This window comes from Schistocerca nitens, chromosome 5 (assembly GCF_023898315.1).
Source record: "Schistocerca nitens isolate TAMUIC-IGC-003100 chromosome 5, iqSchNite1.1, whole genome shotgun sequence".
Lineage (NCBI taxonomy): Eukaryota > Metazoa > Arthropoda > Insecta > Orthoptera > Acrididae > Schistocerca > Schistocerca nitens.
In genome coordinates, this window is record NC_064618.1 from 821,137,178 (window position 1) to 821,161,871 (window position 24,694).

The window sequence follows — 24,694 nt, forward strand, 5'->3', positions numbered from 1 at the left end:
TAGTCATTTCCTTCCCTGTTCCACCCACAAACAGGATGAGGGAAAAAGACTGTCTACATCCCTCTGCATGAGCCCTAATTTCCTGTACTTTATCTTCATGATCCTAATGCTGTATCCAAATATTATGGGTTTCTTCTTTCTACTCATCCACATTAAACAGTCCTATCACACTTCACTGGGGCACTCCTGACAATGCCCTTCCCTCTGACGAACAATCACCATCGAGGACAGCATATTAGGTTCTATTACTTAAGTAGTCTTCAAGCCATTCACATATTTGGGAACCTATATCATCTGCTCATACCCTACTCAACAGTCTGCAATGGGACACCATGTCAAATGCTTTCCAGAAATCTAGAAATACGGAATCTGGCTGCACTATATCATGTGAGAAAAGGACAAGCTGAGTTTCACACGAGCGACGCTTTCTAAAACCGTGATGATTCATGGACATAACCTTTTCAGTCACAAGTAAATTTACTATATTCAGACTGAGAATACTATCAAGGATTTTGCAGCAAAACAATTTTGTGGGTTCATTCTTTCTTCAAGCTCAGTAAGGGGCCAATACCATAAAGCAGGCGTGGGGAAAAAGCTTCCCTCAAAAGGTCCACTAATGGCTTTTGTCTGGCCTGCCAAGACAATAATAAAAACCCGCCTTGAACTGAGATTTCCTTCACGTGTGTGACCGAAGATTTCCTCCAAGACTGCCACGTGACTATGCTTGCTCGACATAGATACTATTCGTGCAAACCAAGTTTACACTCAGTGCTCGTGTCAGCCACCATACTGGGTATCAACATAGTTTGCTTGAATAGTATGACGTGCAGTGCTTTTTCAGTTGATCTGGTTTATTTCCATTTTCTCTGTGAAACAGTAAATATATAAATTTCCAACTTTAGTGGAATTATGAACCGACCACAAAAACGTAAAATCAGTGACGAATGCCGTGTGTTTAACAAAGAATGGATACACACATATTTCTTTGTTGATACAGGGAACAAAACAGAGTGTTTATTGTGTCACGAAACAGCAACCGAGTTCAAGGGGTTTAGTCCACAACGATGTAAAGAAATGAAACTTAACGACTCTAGCTCCAAACTTTCCAAGGAAGAACGCAAAATAAAAGCTGAGGAGTATGAGAAAAGACTGAAGAAGCAACAACCATTATTGACAAAGAAACCATTATTGACAAAGCAATCAACACTTCAAAATAGCACTACAGAAGCACGTTTCAGATTAACCCATAATCTTACCAAACGCTACAAGCCTTTCCTAGATTGTGAATTTATTTGGCAAAGTATGTTAATGTATCCAAGCATATTGTATCCTGCTGTTAGAAACAAATTTGAAAGCATTTTATTGCAAAGTAGAACTATACTGTGAACCCACATAACAGCTGAAGACTGCGAGCAAAGATTTTGTTTGGTTCCCTTCATTGTGGATGGAAGCACTGATAATGAAGATGCTGCAGAGTTACTCATTTTTAGCCATTGTATTAATGAAAATTTCATCATCAGAGAAAAACTACTTACCCTAAAGCACACTGTGAATTGTGTAAACAAAGATGGCTTTCCTGGAACAAAATGGTAAGCAATGCAACAGATGGTGCACGAGCTTTCAGTAGGAAAAATGTAGACATGGTAGAGCATTTAAAAAATGTGCTGCAAGCATAGACAGTGTTACCTTGTCTTTTTGCTGCATTTTGCATCAGGGGAGCATTTGTAAAGCTGCAATGGATTCCTGGACAACTCCTGTTGTCGGGGTTGTGAACATAATCAGGGCAAGTGCACTCCACCATTGACAGCTCAGATCCCTGCTCGAGGAAACGGGGGCAGAGTGTGAAAACATATTTTACCACAATGGTGTGAGGTGGTTAAGCCTGGGCAAAGTGTTAAAAAGAGTGTGGGCACTGCAGAATGAAATCCTCTTAATTGCGGACTTGAAGGAGATATTTCATGACTTTGTTACAAAAATAGGATGTGAGGAGTGGAGGTATGAGATGATGTTTGCAGCAGAGATATTTGAGAAATTGATTGTAACATTGCAGGGAAAGTGGTTGTTTGGACACTAAATGTGGATGCATGTAAAATAATTCAAAGCAAAATTGGCTGTGTGTGCAAGGTAAGCAGGTGAAGGCAATTTCCATCATTTCCTTCTATTGGGAATACAGAAAGTGCCTGAAACTGTTTTTGCTAAGTTCAGGGACCATCTGCAGAGTATGGAGGAATAGTTCACAAGAATATTTCAGGACTTGAGGAAAAATTGAGTCATTCTATCACTGTTTAAATTGACACAGCATCTAAGGAGCTGCAGCTTGAACTTACCAATGTGTAGTCAGATCACACTGTGAAAAGAATGTTTCATTCTGTACCATTAGTTAACTTTTGCAAATTTTTGTCAGCTGAAAAACCCCGAGTATGGAGAAATTTGCTGGGGTTAATGTTCTCCATATTTGGGTCTAAAAATATTTGGCAGCAAAGTTTTTCTAGCCTAATGATCAACAAGAGTAAATATTGATGCTCTTTGACAGACATTAACTTTCAGGCTGTGATGAAAATCTCAACAAGCAATTATAGTCCTGATTTCAAAAAAATATACAAAAGTATGATCGGATAAACTTGTATCATGAAATTGGTTCCAAAATTACATGTACTTGCAGATGTAGATGATATGAAATTAGCAATATAAATAAAGTGAATAAAACTACAATTGTTTTATTTATATTTATCAATGTTTATGGTACAATTTCTACCTTTTCTGAAATGCAAAGTTAACTAATGAATGTAACCATTCTGAAGAGAGTGGATCTCTGCTGCCACAAAATGGGCCCCAAGTTAAAGCAATTGCCACTGAGTACACTTTGTAAAATCGGATTGGGATTCCATCTGGATCTGGCAAATTATTTGTTTTCAAATTTTTCAGTTGTTTCTTTTTGGCAGATGTGCTTATTACAACGTTGTCCATGCAAGAGTCTGTTCAATGGTAAAAAGACAGTATGACTGTATGATTCTACTGTGTGAATGATTTTTTAAATGCGAAATTTAAAATTTTGGCTTTTGTTTTGCTATCTTTAATTCACACACCAGACTAGTCAATAAATGACGGACTGGAAGCCTTAAATTAAAGATTTTACGCACAACCAGAATTTTCTCGGGTTCTTTGTCTGGTCTTCTGCTAATGTATGATGGTGATAGTTGTTCTATGCTTCATGCATTGATCATTTTACATATGCATATGTCTCCAATAACCTTTGCCTGTTGTCATTTAAATGTTCTTTTTTGATTGAGGGTGTAATGGCCTTTGCTTCCTCAGAATTTTCTGAACTTTGTTGTTAAACCAGAGTGGGTCTTTTTTATCCTTAATTCACATATTAGGCATATAGTTCTCCACACCATGATTTACAATCTGTTTTAACTTTGCCCATAATTCCTTCACGTCCATCTTACAAGAAATAAGTGACATAAATTTAGTGTGTAATTGAGATGCTAGCAACTACTTATATGCTCTTTCTGGCAGAAACACTCTCCTAGCCTTCTTGAAACACTGATTAACTTTCATAACCATAGTTGCTATAATGACTATCATGATCATGATCACAAATTCCCATTTCTATACTGATGCTGTCAATAAGGGCTGGTCTATTTGTAGTTACGAGATCTAAGATATCTCCATTCCATGAGGGCTGCGGAACTAGCTGCTCGAGACAGTTTTCAGAAAATGTGTTCAAAAGCACTTTGCAAGACAGATGTCCCAGACTGTACTCACCAGGTTAAAGTCATCTCCAACTAATATTGCAAGCTCTGGGTATTTACTTGCCACTGACTGCAAATTTTCTTATAATGACTCTAGAAATGTCACAGCAGAATAGGTTGCTCGGTAAAACCATCCAACAATTAACTTGGTTTCACCTATACCTGTTGCACATGACCAGGGAACTTCACTGCCTTACTCAGTTCTGACCTTGACAGAGAGAATATTTTTGTCAACTGCAATAAACACTCACCCTGCTATGGTGTCTAATCTGTCTTTCTGCTACACATTCCATGGCTCGCTAAATGGCTCAGAGCTTTCTACTTCAGATTTCAGCCAGCTCTCACTCCCAAGAATAATTTGGTTGGTTGGTTGATTTGGGGGGACGGGACTAAACAGTGGGATCATCGGCCTATCAGATTAGAGAAGGATGGGGAAGGAAGTTGACTGTGCCCTTTCAAAGGATCCATGTTCGCAATCACCTAAAGTGGTTTAGCGAAATCATGAAAAACCTAAATTGGGATGGCTGGATGTGGGTTAGAACTGTCGTAATCCTGAATGTGAGTTCAGTGTGCTAACCATTGCACCACCTCGCATGGTAAGAATAATTAGAGTGCTAGAACTTTCCTGGAGGGCAGCAAATTTGGGAACTTTGTTACAAATAGTTTGACGATTTACTGATAAAATTTTAACAGTCAAAAGTGTCTTTATTCTGTACACGGTCTGACTTCCTCTTTTTGCATATTGACTGGCAAGTCTTCATCAGAGTACCTTAGTATACTAACTAGCCCAATAAATCCCCATTTGCACTCCAGAAGTACTGTGCTACCCGAGTAGCTGTTTCTTTTGTGTAGTGCACTATTGATCTATCAAGGGGAGTCCGACAAAGACCCACCCAATAAAACACATGTAGAAATCTGCAGGCATGACTGTCATTAGTAGACAAAGCCTTTGGTTGAGATTCTCAACTCGGCTCCAAACCAAGGGCCCTGAACTCTGGAAACAACAATGCAAATTGTGAGCTCTGCTTGCACCTCTTGAGGAATGTCAGCAGCCTTCACCCCTCTGCCAGGTGCCTGTATGAACTGCGGATCGCCTCAGAACCAATGTACAGGCATTGTTGGTGTCGACATGAGACACAACTTGCAGAAAAATGCACACTGCACCTCAATAGCTGCAGGCACGGCCACTTCCACATCCCAGAGTGCACAGTAGCTTTCTTTCCAGTCCTGAATGCCATCTTCCTAAGGGGCTCCATAACGTGCCTAGTGTTTGAGCTGCTGATAACTAGCAAACCCCTATCCATGTGTGCCCGCTCAGATCCTGCTCAAGGTTTGGCACTCAAACTCAAGTGACCTGAATGTAATTACCACCTGCCACTCAGTCTGCTGTGAGGGAGGATTCACCGCATCGAGTAAACTGGAAGGTGCACTGGCAGCAAAGCCCACGGGCAAAAGAGGCAACACTGGGGGGACACACTACATTTTCCACCACCTCTACACTCCAAGACAGCAGCCTGAAGGTGTCTGACCACAGCCAAAAGAGCACTCAGCCATTTGCAAACTGTGGCCAGCTCCTCCTGTGTCTACACACAGCATACAACCATCACACTCATGCTTGTAAAACAAACTGAAGGAGTAAACTATAAAAGCAGACAGAAACCTACCTATTCAACTTGCTGCCCTTCTGATGTGTCACAAATGGATGCTGAAGCCTTAATGAGCTGTGTAGCTGGCTGTTCAGAATAAATGAAAACTATGCTACAGACTGCCTGAATTTACACTTACAGCTAAAAATGCGAGATTCAATCTCTTAAGTAGAAAAACACACACAGAATTTAAGAACTATACTGCTAGTAAAACAAAGGCAAAAGCTAAATACGTAACTCGCTGCTCTGGAGGTGTGAACAGGCGACATCAGAAGGCCTCACTCTAACTGGAGAGTAGAAGAGGCCTTTTAATAGTCTTGAATTAAGTCAAGAAAGTCATGGTCTACCATTATTGTGTAGACATGTAAACTAGATTGTAGAATTTGTAACTTTATTACTGCACAATGAGCTGTACTGCGCTCCGTAGAGATCAAGAAGATGCCAACTCCTTCAGAAAATATATTTTTTACCTTGTAATCCATACAGCCATTCCCTCTTTGAGTCTTTGGAATTTTCCCTTCCTGGTGTGTTTAGGTCTATCGTCGAAGCATATGTCAAACTGTGTACAGTATAACATGACTGTGTTTTTCAGATTCTACTATAATCACTCTGCTGTGTAAAACTACATGCAATTCCAGAAAACTGTCATAGGTCTTGTTTGTCCACAGACAAAAGCTAAATTACCATTGTGATTAAATTGTACAGAAAGAGAATGTGTCCTTGTGGGAATTGGGGCCAAATGTGGTATAATAAAGCCATAATTACAATGTGTTGATGAGAGTAGAAGAGAGGAGACCCCCAGGGAATTGGCAATGGTCTTCACATACCAGGGTATTAGCCTGGTCCTTTTTTAGCAACTCGATAAGTGCAGCATGAGGAAGCACTGAAGACAATTACAGGGACTCTATCACAGCAATGTTCAGTTAAGGTTCACATCTGCCTTGACTATAGGACAGTGTCAAAATTACTGCTGGTCAGAGGAAACAGGATACTTTCTCGCCAACAGCATGGCAACCAAACAATACTGAGTTATGCAGTGCATTTTAAATCCATAGAATTTCCTTTAACATCTGGCAATGACAGTTCTGCATTTTACAAAATCACAAAGAACTATTTCAAGAAATGCATGGAAACTGTGCAATGAATATAAAGCCTGTATCTCAGACTCCATGCAAGTGGCCTTGTGGTCTACCCAGATTAATCATTCATTAAGATGCAATACTGATCACCTTTCAGTTCACGGGACAGAAATGTATCTGAAGAGAAGCAGTTCCCATGCAAGAGAAGCAGTTCCCATGCTGTGTGTGCACCATAAGGCAGTAATTTCACAGAGTTGTTGTGGTACATTTAGCTAAGTCATGCATCTGTATGGTAGCACTGACAGATACCATGTTTCAATGGAACCTCTTTCACACTGGCAAATTGACCATGGATAATGCCATAAACTGATTTTACCCTCTTTTCTGTCATTTCCTTCATTTCCAATACTCCTACATAGTATATCGCTATGCTGTTACTTTTGTTCTCCTGTTCACATCCTTCCAGTCATTGTAGTCTTCTTCCAACTTGAAACCCTTACAAACTCTGCTGCGTATTTTAGAAACGTGCTGTTCTAACATTAGGGCTTTAGTGGTGTTGGACCACTATTTTTTAATCCAGGTCATGGTGGTAGTCTTGTTCCTGAGGTAACCAAATATTTATCAGGTTACCTTCCATTCAGAAGGCTGTTGCACTCGACAACTGTTATATTGACTTGCAAATAACAGATTTCAGCTATCAGTCGTCCTTTTTAAATTTTATTGGCAGATCTAGATTTCAGCTAGAAACTAGCCATTCTCAATGCACTATCATTTTTGATCAGTGCATGTAATGCCTGTTGGTCGGGCTTCATCCACCGTTCATTGAGTATTCAATGCACTATCATTTTTGATCAATGCATATAATGTCTGTTGGTCGGGCTTCATCTACAGTTCAGTAAGTATTCAATGAACTGTGGATGAAGCCCGACCAACAGGAATTACATGCATTGATCAAAAATGATAGTGCATTGAGAATGGCTAGTTTCTAGCTGAAATCTAGATCTGCCAATAAAATTTAAAAAGGACGAATGATAGCTGAAATCCATTATTTACAAATCAAATATTTGTTTGGATAGTCTATTCTTTATTCTTGTCCATTCTGTATACAAGCCCAAGAAATATCAGCCTCCTTTTCCTCATTCTCTCCAAGGTCCTCTCCACATTTTGCAAGACTTCTTTCAAGTCTCCGATTTGCCTCGGTCTGGACTGCACCCATAATTTTTTGAATGACTCTTCTTCCCAGGACCTCCACTTCTCTAGCTTGCACTTCTTTGAGAGGTCTTCACTGCTGTACACCTATTCTGTTTTGACCATATAATACAGTTTTTAGTCAGCCCATATCGACTCTCCAGTTCTAGGGCATTTTCTTGTATGATCTCACTGAAGTACTTGAATTTGTTTACATTTGTTATAAGGCCTAGCTTTTTGCTAATGAATTTTTTGACATATCTGTCATTCATCACGCATTTGGTATTTTCTATCGAAAATCTTTTTTTCACAAGGACTTGGTCCTGGAACTTTTTTTAAAAATTTCATGTTACAGGAAAGTTATGGTAGAATATAAATGCTTTTGGATTAAAGGAGAGACAGACCGAAAAGCAGAAGTGCTCAGTTGTCGAGAGGCACACACAAAAAGAAAGAAAACTTCCTAGCTTTCTAAGTAAACCATTTTACAGCTACAGTAAAATACAAAATACACACAGAAAATGTGTGTGTCTGGTGAGGTGGGTACAGGAAGAGAGAGGTGAGAAGCAGGGAGAAGGATTTGGAGTTGGAGGCTAGTGGCTACAAGAGAGGCACCAAGTTTGACAGCTAGGAATGTAGGAGGAGGAGATTAGTGTTTAACGCCTCGTCGACAATGAGGTCATTAGAGATGGAGCAGAGCACAAGCATGGATTAGGGAAGGATGGGAAAGGAAATTGGCAGTGTCCTTTCAAAGGAACCATCCCGGCATTTGCCTGAAACGATGTAGGGAAATCACAGAAAACCAAAATCAGGATGGCCGGAGATGGGTTTGAACCGTCATCCTTCCGAATGTGATTCCAGTGTGCTAACCACTGCGCCACCTCATTCAGTAGGAATGTAGGAGGGAGGGGCAGCATGTAAATGGGCTACGCATTTGATACACGGTTGTCACAGCCGTTGGGGTGTGTTGCGTGCTGAAAGTGAAGTGTGGAGACAAGAATTGGGATGGGATGAGAGGACAGAGGAAGGAGAAGCTGTTGAGTGGAGGGTGTAGGGACACTCTGTTAACAGAGATTGGGGACAGAATGGCTTCAGGATGTATTGCACAGATAACTACCATATATGTAGTTCAGAAAAACTGGTGGTAGAGAAAAGGATCCAGGTGGCCTGCATCACGAAGTAGCCATCGAAATAGCGCACGTTGTGCTCACCCACATGTTGTGCCACTGGACGGTCTTATTCATTCCTGGCTACATTTTGGCAATGGCCATTCATTTTGATGCACAACTGCTTGGATTCATACTGACATAAAAGCTGTGCAGTGACTGCAATAGAGCTGGTACATCACATGGCTGCCTCTGATGGGTAGGATAAGCCTGTGGCAGGAATGGAATAAGATGTGCTGGGTGGGTGGATTGGGAAGGTCTTGCACCTGGGTCTTCTACATGAATATGATCCCTGTGGCAAGGGGCTGGGTTTGGGAGTGGCATAGGGGTAAGCCACAATATTGTGTAGGTTTGGTGGACAACAGAATATCATTTTAGGAAGGGTGGGAAGAATCTTGAGTAGGATGTTCCTCATTTCAGGGTACAATGACAGATAAAGCCCTAATGAAGGATATGGTTCTGTTGTTTCAGTCCAGGGTGAAATTGGCTGATGACAGAGGCACTCCTTTGTAGCTGATTCTTTGGTATGGTGAGAGGATTGAGCTGTGTGAGAGGATATGACATGGGAAATCTTTTTGTGGACTAGGTATAGGGGGTAATGTCTGCCTGTGGAGACCTTAGGCATATCGGGCAAGGGAGTTCTTGTCACTGTGTATACGTTGCCCACAGGTTGCCAGCCCTCAGAGAGGTGAAGTCGATGTCCGGGAAGTTGGCACATTGCGTTGAGGATGAGCAGGTGAAGCAGATGGGAGGAAAGGTGTTGAGGTTGTGACGGAATGAGGATAGGTAGGGTGTCTCGGTCCTGAGTCCGGATCGTGAAGATATCATCAACGAACCTGAATCGAGCTACAGATAGGGAGTTTTGGGAGGCTAGGAAGGTTTCCTCCAGATAGCCCATAAAGTGTTCTGCAAGTTTCACAGAAGAGCTTCTGTGAAGTTTGGAAGGTAGGAGATGAGGCACTGGCAGAATTGAAGCTGTGAGGACGGATCGTGAGTCGTGCTCGGGTAGCTCAGTTGGTAGAGCACTTGCCCGCGATAGGCAAAGTTCCCGAGTTCGAGTCTCGGTCCGGCACATGGTTTTTAGCTGTCAGGAAGTTTCATATCAGCGCACAGTCTGCTGCAGAGTGAAAATCTCATTCTGGAGCCCATAAAGAGGTTGGCATAGTAGGGTGCCATGTGGGTGCACATGGCTGTGCTGCAGATTGTTGGTATCTTCCCTTCAAAGGAAAATTAATTGTGGATCAGGATCCAGTTAGTAAGGTGTATAGTGAATGAGGTGGTGGGATTGGAGTCTGAACAACATTGGGAGTGATAATGTTTGACAGCAGAAAAGTCACGGGCATGAGAGATGTGCATGTATAGGGGAGTGGTGTCAACAGTTGTGAGTAAGAATCCAGGAGTTAAAGGGGTGGAGATAGTGGACAGTCGTTGAAAGAAGTGATTACTTTGTCGTTCAATAGCTGTGGTGCTGTCAGTTATGTAAACCCATTCATCATGGCACGGTTGTACCACATTGGATGGGAAAAACCAGTTTTTAACTGTACTTAGGACAAAAACCGGAAGAAAGCAAAAATGACATTGGTTTTTGATTGTCCTGAGACTGAAAACCACATATAAAGCAACAATGCAAGTGGTTTTTAATTGTCCTGAGGCCAAGAAAACCATATAAAAGGCAAAAATGAAATCTGTTTTTAATTTTCATGATAAAGGTGCAAGACATTTTTAATATGTTAACCACCATTTTCTGCCACGAGTTGAAATTCAGAATGGGCATGTTCCACAACAGATAAGAGAGTCTGGGGGGTCCCATTCAGACTGTGCTGCACAATGTATGCCTTCAATTCTGCTACACTCATAATTGGAGCACTGAACACAACATCTTTCATATAATCTCACAGCCAGGAGTCACACAGATTAAGGTCAAGTGATCTGGATGGTCAGGCTGTAGGGAAATGAGAGCTGATAATTCTAACATTTCTAAAATACCTCTTCAACAGCCACTTCACTGGCTGTGTGATGTGTGGAGGAGTGCAACCTTGCATAAAAATGATCCTACCCACACGTGAACACTGCTGAAGGGTTGGAATACTGTTGGTGTGCAAAAGAGTCTCTTAGTGTTTACCATTGGTGGTACAGACAACAGGACTCACAGGGCCCTTCTCTTCAAAAAATGCTTCTCCTATGATAAACAATTCAGTCAACCCTCACCACACAGTTACCTTCACAGAACGAAGTGGTACCAGTTGATATACAGATGGGTTTTCTGCTGACCGTATGCTGCAGGTCCATGTATTGAAATTTCCTTGGAGATGGAAATGGGCTTCATCTGTTCACAGAAAGTTCCATAGCCATTCACAGTACACTTCCATGAGAACAAGAAATTCTAGAGCAAACATTTGTTTAATGGCAGGTCAGCACGAACCAACTACTCAACATGAGTAACTTTGTATATATAGCAATGCCAGATTTTTCGTAAATTTTATGCACTGTGCTCTGAGCGCGTTCAAATTTTGGGTAGTTCCCTGTGTGATATGTGTTTGCATACCACTGCTCAAATCCTTCCTGCAATACTGTGGCCCTTCTACTAATATTGGATCAACTCTTTTCCTCCCTCCCGCTCATTGCACTTCAAAAGAATCTGTCTTTTCAAATTTATAATCATTTCTCCAGACCACTGGTGGACATCAGTCCACTACCTTATTCATATCCTTCAGAGCTATTGGCGCACAGTCACTGTTCTTGTGACTGGGTCACTTTTCTAAACGCTGTCTCTCTTCCCCAAGCTCTCCAGTTCCTTTCTCTTCACCAATCTTCCTTCCCTTTCAACCCTTCTGCTGGAAGGAGGATCCACTGGCTCTGAAAGCTTGCATAAGTAAAACCTTTTTTTATATATGTACTCTCCTGCTGGTGTTTGCTGAGTAGATTTTTTTAACCATCCAGTTACTGCATATCCAAAGACAGAAGAAACCATATTAGAGGAGGTACAGAAGGTAGTGCAGTGTCTAAAAGACTACACAGCACCATGAACTGATGGAAAAACACCAGAACTGTTGAAAGATGGGGGAACTGGTCTCCATAAGTGAATCATCAAACTTGTCAACTTGATGTGGAATCAGAAAAGCGTCCCAGAAGAGTGGACCTGGGTGGTAATTCTACCAATCCATAAGAAGGAGACACGATTTGTTGTTCAAATCACCAAGAAATTATCCTGCTGGGTGTAACCTACCAGATTCTCTTTAGTATTATTTACAACAGTCTAGTTCCATATGCAGGAGATATTCTGGGAGAATATCAGTGTAGATTTCAGCCTAAAAGGTCAACAACAAATCAGATATTTGTGCTGAGGCAAATACATGATGAGGCATGTAATTATAATGCTGAACTTCATAACCTCTATGTAGACTTCAAGCAGGCGTTTGATAGTTTTGAAGGGACAGAAATCTTATGTGATTTGCTAGTGCTTGGTATACCATCAAACTATGTTTCACTTATCCAAGCACCATTGGCTGGTTCCAAGGCTGCATTGTGAGTGGATGGAGATCTCAGCAAATGGTTTATCATTAGTAAAGGAGTCAGACAGGGGGATGCCATTTCTACAATGCTTTGCAATCTGACTCTTGAAGCAGCTATTCAGAGGCCTCAAACATCTGGTTACATAGGCATAATGTCAACCCAGATATGTGCATATGCTGATGATGTACGAGTGTTGCCCAGAAATTAATGCACCAGATTTTTTTTATTCTCAGCCGAAAACAATGCTTCAAATGCAAAAATATTACCTATGTATTATTTGAAGTCTCCTGAGTGAGCACACAGAGTTTCAGCCACTTCCAACAGATAGTGTAGCTGCAGGACAGTTTCGAAATGGCATCTGTAGGTGATGTACGCTACAAGTAAAGTGCCATCATTGAATTTCTGATTGCAGAGAAAGAAACTTTGGGTAATATTCACAAACACTTGTGCAAAGTCTATGGAGAATCTGCTGTTGACAGAAGTACAGTTAGTCAATGGGCACAGAGGGTGAGACCATCAGAAGGTGGTTTGGTGGAGCTCCACAATTTGCAGCGGCCGTGGAGACCATCCACGGCTGTCACACCTGACATGTTGCAGTGAGCTGATGTTGTCATTCATTGAAGGATGCCATTCACAGAAGACATTTTGAGGACAATAAGGAGGTGGTTCACACAATGAAGCACTGGCTCCGCCATCAGGACAAGGATTGGTACCGACAGGGCATACAGGTCCTCATTTCGCACTGGAGGAAGGCCGTACAACGGGATGGAGATTACGTGGAAAAATAGAGTGTGCAGAAAAAACACCACTCTTTCTTGTATGTAATTTTCATTATGTTCAATAAAGAATTGTTGAAGAACAAAAATGTGCTACATTACTTTCTGGACAACCCTCATAGTGATTATTAATAGAAGAAGAGTGTCACTAGAGAGAAAAATAGGTGAAGTGAAAGGAGCCACAGTACCTAGAAGCCTTGATATTAATGAAAAGAAGACTAAATACATGAATTTCACCACTAAAGGAAATAATAACTTCAATAAACTATCAAAAGCTGGTTTCAATTTTGAACACATGCAGAACTTGGATTATCTGGGACCTAGTATTAATAGGACAAATTCCATGTCAACTGAAATAAAACAGTGCATTCTAAGTAATAACAGATGCTTTCACACATTTAAGAAATTGTTAGCACATAGGTTATCAAACAGACAACTGAAACTTCAAATTAATGAGGTCACAAGACCAGCTGTAACCTACAGTTGTGAAAGATGGACACTAATGGGTGCCGATGAGCAGCAGTGCAGGATATTTGAATGCAGGGTTCTGTGCAAGATCTATCAGTTGATTCAGGATAACAATGTTTTCTGGAGATCTAGAACGAACACTGAGCTGGATTGCCTCATACAAGGAGCTGATATTGTAAGACCAATGAAAAGTAGGATAACAGCCGGACTTGGACTTGTCCTTGGTTTGGATACTGGATGAACAACTAAAGAGTTCTTTGAATGGAGGCCAACTGGAAGAAGACAAAAAGGAAATCCATGAAAGCAGTGGACAGATGATGTGGAAGAACATATAAAATCTCTCTGAGTTAGAGGAGGGTGGAGATCTGCGCTGGAGAGGACAGAATGGAGGAAACTTCTTGAAGAGGCTAAGGCCCATGCAAGGTGGAAACATTATGATGATGAGGAGGAGAAGAAGAAGAAGAAGAAGAAGAAGAAGAAGACTAATCCACCAGCTCATACACCATTGTCTGTTAGAGGTTTCTAATGAAGTACAGCATCCCACTGTTAGACCACCCATATTATTCACATGACCCAGCACCAACAGACTTTTATCTGTTTCCCAAGGTCAAATCTGCAATAAAAGGAACAAGATCTGTTGAAGTAGTTAACGAAAAAATGGTACGCAACATCAGCAAGCTCAGAGAGGAAGACTTCCCGCACTGTTTTCATCAATGGAAAATTCAGATAAAGCAATGCAGGGACAGAGGAGGAGAGTTTACGAAGGGTGACAGTAATGAAAAAAGTATGTTTTTGCAATAAAATGTTTTAAAGCAGTAGTCTGACATTTTACAGCCATGCCTCATATTAATGTAAAGAATACTGATCAATCAAATACTGATCTTGTGATATGTTGTTATCGACAAGAAAGAGAGAGAATACCCATTGGTAGAATTTTAAATATAATGTAAATTAGCGCTGATATTTCCAATGATACTGCTAAGTGATGTTCATTCATGTGTCCAAAGCTATTGCCTATAAATATCTTGTTAGTCTGGGTTATTGCTGAACAGATTTTTTTTACCTATGATTGCATAGATGGTGAGGGGGTATGAAGTGCTACAAAATTATTGACACAAATGTTTGTATTCCTGCTGCTGGTGCAACACAGGTAATGTCACATATAGCTATGTTTTGTATCTGTTTGGTAAAGATATTACATATTGGGTTTTAATGGACTATTATTTAATATATTCCATTTCTCTTTCACAAGGATCTGGTTCTGGTTGTAATTCTTTTCTTTTCATGTGATGTGAAAGAGTGAGCGCTGTGTTGAACTAAGGTTTGTCCCCTATGTACCATAGATTTGCCACTGTTGTGCCTAAAGATACTGTCCCGTCCCCCCCCCCCCCCCCCCCCAACAATTATTGTTAACTTTTTTTTCTTGTTTTATTGGGAGATATTTGTTAGAAAGGAATAGGGATATGTGAATTAGTTCTGTTGTGAAGTCTTTAACGGATTGAACTCCCATGTACAACACAGCTTCAAACTTCAGATTACAATTAATGAGTTGATGTGTTAAATTTTTGACATTAGGCAAGTAAGTACAAAAAAGTTTAGCAAGTTTAGAAATTCTGTTTAAAGTTTTTTAAAGGTGTTAAGGGCTCTCACTAGAAAACACTGGATTAGAACAGTCGGGGTAAAGTAAAATCCATTTTAAGCAAAAGCTAGTTTTTTGTGTATCTCAATGTTTATGACAGCATATCTCCTGAACTGTGAGTCATACGACGACATAATTTTACAGGTACATTCAGTGGGTTATGTTGGTACTATATGCAAAGTGTGTTGTGAATAATTAGTAGCAAAGAATTAATAAATTAAAATGTCATGCCTGATGCTGAAGTTTTACTGCAAGAACAGCAAAAATGTAGTAATCTATCAACTTTTTTCCTTTCATCATTTTGTAGGAAGCATTAGCAAGATAAAGTTTCATAAATGTTTGAAATTATGTTTAAAGTTTGTTGGAAGTAACTAAATGCTCTTAGTCTCAAACACTGGATAAATATGGTCGAGGTAATTTGCATGCAGTGAACTATGCTGTCCCAAGACATATACACAGTTTCCAATCATAATAATTGTCTTACTGTGTTTAACCTTAATGAGCAGATTATGACAGCATTTTAAATTTTCAAATTTGGTCAGTAATTATGTAAGGTATTTAAAAACAAATATCTGTTGCCCCTGGAAGCCGTTAGACGGGCAACCTGCAAATGAAATGATGAACTGGGTTAAATGGTTAGTAATACAGATATTAGCAAAAAAACTGGACTATTTTTTATGAGAGTGATGAAAAATAACAGCAGTGAATTTTTTTCCAAGCTAGCTTCTTGTTCTATAAAATGATCATCGATTCTACTATTTGAGTTAAAGAGGGAGGGAGGGGGAGGAGGCAGGTGGGGGTGGGAGAGGGGGCAAGGGAGGCAGGAGAGGAGGGGAAAGGGGGAGGGAGGGAGTGGGGGGACCACTATTTGGAGCGCCACTTTGCGAGTGCACGTCAAGTCATTAAATCATACACTAATCTGTTGATTAATCTTATATTAAACACCTTCAAGTAATGATGATGATGATGATGATGATGATGATGATGATAACAGATCTGCTTTCCAGTCTCTTTATTAGTAGCAGTGATACATACAAGATCTGTTCAAAAATAAAGGACTACTCATAATTTTGCACCCATGGCACCTTGGAGCAAAATGTGGTTGGCACCCCTGCAAACACTTTTGTTTAGTGTGTAACTACTGGAAGTTTCATGTTTGTACGTCTGTTAGTTTTTGTTCAGTACCGTACTGAGTAGAATGTTGTATTACACAGTTTGAGAATTTCGAGATGACAGAGTTAGATGAGAAACGCAACTGCATTTAATTTTGTGTGAAACTCAAGAAAACCATTACAGAGACACACCAAATAATGCAGAAAGCCTACAGTGATAAGTGCTTAAGAAGCACTTTGTGTAACATTAGGTTCTTGTGGTTTAAAAAAGGCTGGGCAGAAGTTAAAGATGATCCTCGTTCAGGATGCCCTTAGACTTCTACCAACATTGTTCATGTCCGGAACGTCAACGAAATTGTGCATGTCAATTGAAGACTGACTGTCAGAGAGGTTGCAGAAGAATGTAACATTTCAGCTGGATCATGTCATGAAGTCCTGGCACAGTATCTTGGAATACACAATGTTGCCACCAAGTTCGTCCCCCATCTTATGTGTCCAGACCAGAAAGACCTTTGCCTCTCAATCTGTGAAGAGCTTTTCGATCACACAAATAAGAACGAGATGTTCATGGTCCCTGTGGACTTTTTTTGTTTTTATTTCCAAAGCTGAAAATGCCTTTGAAAGGATGAAGATTTGCAACAACAGACAAAATAAAAGAAAATTCGCAGATGGCGCTTCGCCTGATCCTGCAAGAGGCATACCAAGGCTGCTTATGGAAGTTGGAAACAGCATTGGGAGTGGTGTCTCAATTGTGGAGGAGAGTATTTTGAAGGACACCACGCACAGCAAGTAAAAGTTAAGTATAGAAAGATTTTGTGGACAAAGTTTCAAAATTTTTTGATCAGACCTCGTATGTTTATTTAAAACTCTTAATTTTTCATATTGCATAAAGAATAACATCCTGATACATTAATTGAGATTTTATACTTACCACAGAAGTGATCTATTTAAACACCTTAATGTCAAATAGTCATAAAACAGTTTTTCACAACAGAAGTAAGATGTATGCTGTCAAATACACTGCTGGCCACCGTAAATGCAACACCCTGAAGGAAGCATCCGAATCAAGTGAAATTTACACCATGGGTTTGCAGCGATGAGATATGCAACTGATTAGAATTTCAGCGCAGATGCACATCACGCGCGCCTGTGGCGCCACCTCATAGCGCCATTTAAGGCTTGGCCATTTCGATGAGTGTACGTTCGGCACGTGTGTTTACCTTGTGGTTGTTTCACAAGACGATCAGTTATGCCTCGTAGACAACAGCGAACATCGTTTGATCAAGTATCCGAGTTCGACAGAGGAAGGATAGTGGCTTACCGAGATTGTGGATTATCATACAGAGAAATCGCTAGTCGTGTTGGACGAAACCAAACAACTGTAATGCGGATATGTGACCGTTGGATGCAGGAGGGTACGACGGACCGACGTGGTCGATCGCATTCACCTCGGTGCACCACTGCACGTGCTGATAGGCAAATTGTGCGCATGGCAGTGACGGATCGCTCAGTGACATCCCGAACCATAGCACAGCACATTGCGTCTGTAACACATCATCCAGTGTCTGCGCGTACCATTCGACGCCGTTTACAGCAGAGTGGTCTGTCCGCAAGACGTCCATTGCTTCGTCTACCATTGACGCAGAACCACAGACGTCTCCGTCGCCAATGGTGTGATGACAGACAGATGTGGACGGCAGAATGGAATGACGTTGTCTTTACTGACGAGGCACGCTTCTGTCTGCAGCACCACGATGGTTGGATTCGAGTGTGGAGACACCGTGGAGAGAGGATGCTGGACAGCTGCATTATGCACCGCCACACTGGTCTTGCACCGGGTATTATGGTATGGGGCGGTATTGGATATTACTCTCGCACGCCTCTAGTACGCATTGCCGGTACTTTAAATAGCCGGCGCTACATATCCGAGGTGCTGGAGCCAGTTGTCCTTCCTTACCTTCAGGGCTCGGCCACAGCCATATTTCAACAGGATAATGCGTGACCACACGTGGCACGCATTGTCCAAAGGTTCTTCGTCAATAACCAGATTGAATTGCTTCCCTGGCCGGCTCGCTCTCCGGATCTTTCGCCGATAGAAAACATGTGGTCCATGGTTGCTCAACGAGTGACCCAGATTACATCCCCAGCTGCCACACCAGATGATCTTTGGCAACGTGTGGAAGCTGCTTGGGCTGCTGTACCCCAGGAACACATCCAACATCTCTTTGACTCAATGCCGAGACGTGTGGCAGCGGTGATCTCCAACAATGGCTGCTACTCTGTTTACTGTTTCTGGCAGGAACCACATGTCACAGACGTCTGTAAACGTAATCATTTGATACTTGGTCAACATGTTATCTACAAAATAAATTTTGTTGTGCTACCTCTTGTCTTTCTTGGTGTTGCATTTACGGTGGCCAGCAGTGTATTTCTGAAAATTTGTTTTGTTTCAAATCATTTTTGGTTAATGATATAAAGTTTTTATGGAATCAGGCTGTGTAGTGAACCGAGTGAAGAATGAATGTGAAGAATGAATCTTAAAATTGTAAGTAATTATGTATGAGCATGTATATAACATTGTGCAACCAGGCAGTGGATCACATACACTGTGCGACAGGAAACTGTCAAAACAGCTGGCAATTACATCAAGGAAGTAATATCTTTATTTTAGTCCCTCACATATGGAAAGTACTTTTATTTAAAAGTTTTCTGGCTTCTTGGAGGGCATAATTTGACACAATACTAAAATTAATTAATGTTTTATGTTCAATCGGGCAGGGGAAGTAACTAATTGTACAAAGGTAATAACAATGCTTATTTGCTGTAGCCAGTGAAGAAGAGCGTGGTTTTGCATTCTGCAGGTGGCAGATTGTATCTGTGGACTAATTATTGAGGAGTCAGGATCTAGTTTTTTTTATAGAGGAAGGATTTGTCTGCCATTGCTCTGAAACTTAGGATGAAGTGTTCAATTGTGTGCCTAAGTGAACAGACTGTGTTAAAAAACAATAAAAGCATACATAACCATTAGCATCCAGTTGGATAATGTTAGGGAGGGTTTTGTTAGCTAAACTGAAAGCTGTCTTTCTTTCTACAAGTTGTAATACCACACGACACGGTATACAACCTCCGCTTAATCACTGAGAATAACTGTCATGTGTAATATTTTGGTGAGTAAATATGAACACTGAACAACATGCAAACATTTTAACTGTACATATAACAATTCTAGTTATAGTGACTAACTAGAAGGTCACTGGTTCTATATGGACAATGAGCAGTAGTAAGAGTGTGGAGTTTGAGTGAAAGTGATTAGTGAACGGTAACCTTCGTACTAAGAAGATGGCATTAGAAAAGTGAACTTACGGCCTCGTATGGATTAGGGGGCAGTATTTATGACTTTTCAGTATGAAAATACAGCACAGTTATTTTTCACACAGCTTTCCTCACTTAGCTAATGAATCTAGGCCTTAAGTTACAAAAGACTTACAGCAAATTAACAGTCAGTAGGAAGCAGTTTATGGACATATCCATTGTATTGACTGAGCTACACTATTTGTCTCCCAGACTAGGCAGCAGATTTGTGGAGCTTACTGAAGTAAGTGAGCACATGTAGATACTGTAGATATTGCAGATAAGCAAAACAAACTGCTACAAGGTCAGTGGCTGTGTGTCAAATGTGAGCAGAGCGTCTAGAGACACCAGGTTACGGGTGAACTACTGACCGAGCGGCAGCAGGAGAACACACACATAAAATAAGGTTATACTTATGCGAGCTTTCGGAGCCAGTGGTTCCTTCTTCTGGCAGAAGGGTTGAAGGGGAAAGAGAAAAAGGATTACGTTTTGAAAAAGTCACCCAGAACAGTGGGTCAGGGGAGACTTACTGCGTGAGATGAGAAGGAAAGACTGACTGTTGGGGACTGGACTGGATGATATTTGAAAACCTGAGAGCTTAAAGGTGGAAGACAGAATAATATGCGAGACACAGATTACTGCAAAAACATCATGCACATGTTAATAAGAGTGAAAAGCTAAGTACATTGTACACAACAGAAGTGGGGAGTGAGGATAAAAAATAGACGTCAGATAATGAAAGATGTATAACACTACAACAGATGAAGGAAGTAGCAGTTACTGTGAAGAAATGCTGAGACAGAAGGAATTAATGTAAATTAAGGCCCTACAACCCTTCTGTCAGAAGAAGGAATCACTTCTTCCGAAATCTTGCTTAAGTATAACCTTCTTTTATGTGTGTGTTCTCCTGCCAATGCTTGGTCAGCAGATATTTTTATCTGTCCAGTTACATCATAAATTGTCAAAAATTGATTATTTTCGTTGTTATGTTAAGGGTAATGATAACTATGCACAGAATACATATAGGTTGTGTGAAAACAGGGTGCAGAAATTACATGAAGATGAAGGAAGGTAGTGAGATGAAGAACAGGGAAGAGAAATAATTTGAAGAACTTCCTAAATGATAGGAAGGTAGCAATGAAATAAAAATATGAGGCACTAAACAAGTAATTGAAAAGTGTAAGAGCAGTACAAAGGGAAATAGTAATATTAACAACAATAGTAGTAGTAATAATAATCCTGAGTAATGATAGACTTGGTACAAACACACACACCTTTCAGTTGTGATAATAGTGACTCCCAATAACCTATATCAACTCCTTCAGGCTTTCCACTTATTTTACTCTCAATCTGCTGCTGAAGTGCTTCCAGTTGTGCAGCTGTTTTGCCTTTGAAGACAGCAGCAACATCTTTAGCCACAGATTGGTGTATGCCTTCTCGTCTTCCGACAGCTGAAAACAATCGTAAAATAAATAAAATCTTTCTTTTATATTACAAACATTAATTATGAGAAGCATAGTTGGTTGGTGTGCGACAATGTCATAATGTGAAATGAAAACCAATCTTCTGAATTTTGTTGCATGCACCTTAAGCAGAGTGACTTTTTGTGAACCAATGCAGCAGTGTGTGTATTACTCACCTTGAAATAAACAAGTCTACGTAACAGAAGGAGTAAAGGTAACAAGTCACTGCAGAGCTGTGGGATTGACAGGTTGACATGCACACAAAAAAGACCTGAAAACATTACTAAGGTTTCTGTTACCAGATCAGAGAACATATTATTAACTGTGACATTTTGCTGTTTGTGGAGGAAAGCAATCATCTCCCAAGGAATCAGTATGGATTCAGGAAATTTCATTTGTTTGAAATGGAGCTTGCTTTATTCATTCACAAGATCTTGGAAACAATATGTGAAGGTGAACATAAACCTCCCATCTTTCTAGATTTTCAATATGGCACTGTACTCCATCATCAACCAGTAACTGAGATATGATTATAAGTTGTATCTTTCCAGATATGTGTTTGGCTCTGAATATTTGCCTAACAGAACCAATTATCTTACAACACACATAAAATGTTCCAGACAGTAAATTTTCCCTGCTCAATAAGTGAGTGGAACAGAGCAGAAGATTGATAACACTGGTATGACGTCCCCTCCCCATGCACTGAACAGTGGCTTTCAGAGTATACATGCACATGTAGATACACCTACCCGAGTATAGTGTCCCAGCCGACTTCATTGTAATGGTACTTTCCATTAGCACACAAACGTATTCGAGATATCTGCCTTCAGCAAATCACAATTTATTATTGTTCAACATTTCTCATGTTATACTTTTCTGTAATGCTATACTGCAATTAGTTTCTCTTTATTTTACTGCATAAGACATGTAACATTAGATGCAGTTGTCTCTGGTTAGCAATAACAATAGCAATGACTTGAAAGAGCACATCAGAATGTTTTACACAAATTCAACATATTTAGCAGCACATCTATGTGTGGTACACTTTCATACTGCATGGAGTGTCCTCAGCAGTTCTCAGAGAGTGTGAACATGTGACTTGTAACTTTACGGAGTTGTACAACCTACATCTGTATGTCAATACCTAAGGAACACAATCAATAAAATATGCTTTCAGTTAACATTCACCACCATGGATGGTGACTATTGTTTCAATGTAAATATCGATTTAACTTATAGTGACGATATGAATAAAAACAGTTTTTCAATACTCAATCATAGTATTGGTGAAGTAGTTGGAGAGTAGTAAATGATAAAAAACATGTTTCTTTAATCCATTTCACTACTGACACAAAAAAAACAATAGAAAAACATACAAAATTTATGTCTACATGGAGGTAATGGTGAACAGGAGGCCATAAGCCAATCAACATTAGTAACTGGAACTTCAGCAGTACCAGACGTAAATTTATACTTGCAGCAGGATGCTGGAATGTTTGTCATATTTGTTGACAGTAAAGAAAAGAAAGTTTGTCGCAAAATTACAGCACAGTGAAAGTAAAGTCTACTCTAAACAAATTGTCAATATCATATAATCTGGTCACAAATGAGTTAAAATCTAAACAGTGTTGCGATTAGCAGTTAATGTATTGGTGCAAGGTTTGAGGCATACATTCTGACATTTATGACAACCAGGTAAGGCATCATCCACAATGCTGAGAGTGTACACTCCGAAGAAGAATTTTTCAAGTATTATTATTATTATTATTATTATTATTATTATTAGCTTTGATGGCCTCATTGAACCACTTTATTCAATCATTTCCTGGTCCTCTTCTTCAGTAAGAACACGTTTCGTTCTTTCTTAACTGTCCAGTATCTTTTCATTCGTTCCAATCTTTCCTGTCTTTCCTAATCTGTAAACACCCTTTTCATTGTGTGTCATCTGTCTACTTTTGGTTTAGATCTTATTTTCTTGTCTTTCAGTTTCTTGAGATTTTCTGTCTTGTTTTGCAGGTCATCCAAGGTGATATCTAGTTCTCCCATATCCTCTTTAATTTCCTTGATCCATCCTACTTGTTCAGATTCCACAGTTTCTACATAATTTTTCTTGCTAATCTGGTGTCTGGTATCCTCATTATGTGACCAAAGAAAGAAATCCTATTTTTACGTATCATATCTGTGATGGGCTCTAGTTCCCTGTACACTACTTCATTTGGCACTATCTGCCATTGTCCTTCCTTCTGGTATTTTTTATTTATGCATGTTCTAGCTATTTTTTTCTCTACTTTTAGTATTTCATTGACTCTGTTTCTCTGACTGACTTCTCGGTCTTTTTGAAAGATATCTGGAGTCCTACTTTTTGCACTATATTTTGCAGGCTCATTATTTGATTTCTAGATTCTTGTACATTATTAGCTAGTAATGCCAAGTCATCTGCGAATCTTAAACAATTTAGGTTTATATCATCTTTCTTGGTTCCAATTGTTATGTTTTTGTAGGATTCTCTTTGTAGCATTCTCTCATCAAGTATTCAAGAGCACAGTTGAAGAGCAGTGGTGATAGACCATCTCCTTATCTTAAACCTGTTTTAATCACAAATGGCTCAGATAGCTCTCCTCTGAAGTTTACTTTGGTCTTGGTGTTTTCAAGGGTTAATTTTATCATTTTTATTAATTTGGGATGAAGTTCACAATTTTTTAACATGTCCAGCATGGAAGATCTGTGGATGCAATCATAAGCTTTTTTGAAGTCTACAAAGGTTATGAGTAGTTGCTTCTGTCTCCTTTTGTAGGTAGGCATCCATTATTAATTTTAATGTGGTGATCTGTTCTGGGCAGCTTCTCCAGGGTTTAAGTCATCCTTGATATTATCCTAGTTCCTTTTCCAGTTGGTCTATACAGTGATTGGAGAGAATTCTTGACAATATTTTGTATGCGCAGTCCAATAAGGAAATCCCTCTGTAGTTGTCCGGATTTGATATTTCTCCTTTTTTGTGTAATGGGAGTATGATAGCTGTAGTCCAATTTTCTGGTAGCTCTTCTCTGATCCAGATTTTAACTGTGCATTGATGTAATGATATCTTCATGGGTTCTGCTGTGTATTTCCAGAGTTCTGCAAATGTTTGATCTTCTCCACTTGCTTTGTAGTTCTTGAGATCGCTCAAAGCTTTGTAAACTTCGTGAATTGTCAGAGGGTTTATATTTTCTGGTGGGGTTTTTATTGGAGTTTTTGTGTTTATTTCAGGAAGCTCAGGAGGATCCTCACAATTTGGTAGTTCGTTAAATGTTTCTGCTAAAATTTATGAATTTCTTTTATCAATATGAGCCATCTTATTGTTTTTATATTTTAGCATTAGAGTGGGGGGACCATATCTTTGGAGGTGTCTGCTAAATGTTTTGTAGTAATCTCGTGAGTATGTTTTCTTACTACTTGTTTCTATCATAGAAAGTATATCTTTTTGATACTGACATTTAACCTTCCTTAATGTTTTTTGAGTCATCTTTCTTTGTTTTGTGAGTTCCAAGTAAGATTATTCTGT

At 39.9% G+C, this 24,694-nt stretch overlaps 1 protein-coding gene across 1 annotated transcript in view; it reads right to left on the bottom strand.

Moving 5' to 3' along the window:
* LOC126260006 (cactin) overlaps positions 1 to 24,694 on the bottom strand; it is a 148,969-nt gene that overhangs the window by 35,607 nt on the left and 88,668 nt on the right. The window contains exon 7 of the mRNA XM_049957165.1: positions 20,965 to 21,141. Within this exon, the coding sequence (XP_049813122.1) occupies positions 20,965 to 21,141 (177 nt within the window). The remainder of the gene's footprint in view (positions 1 to 20,964; positions 21,142 to 24,694) is intronic.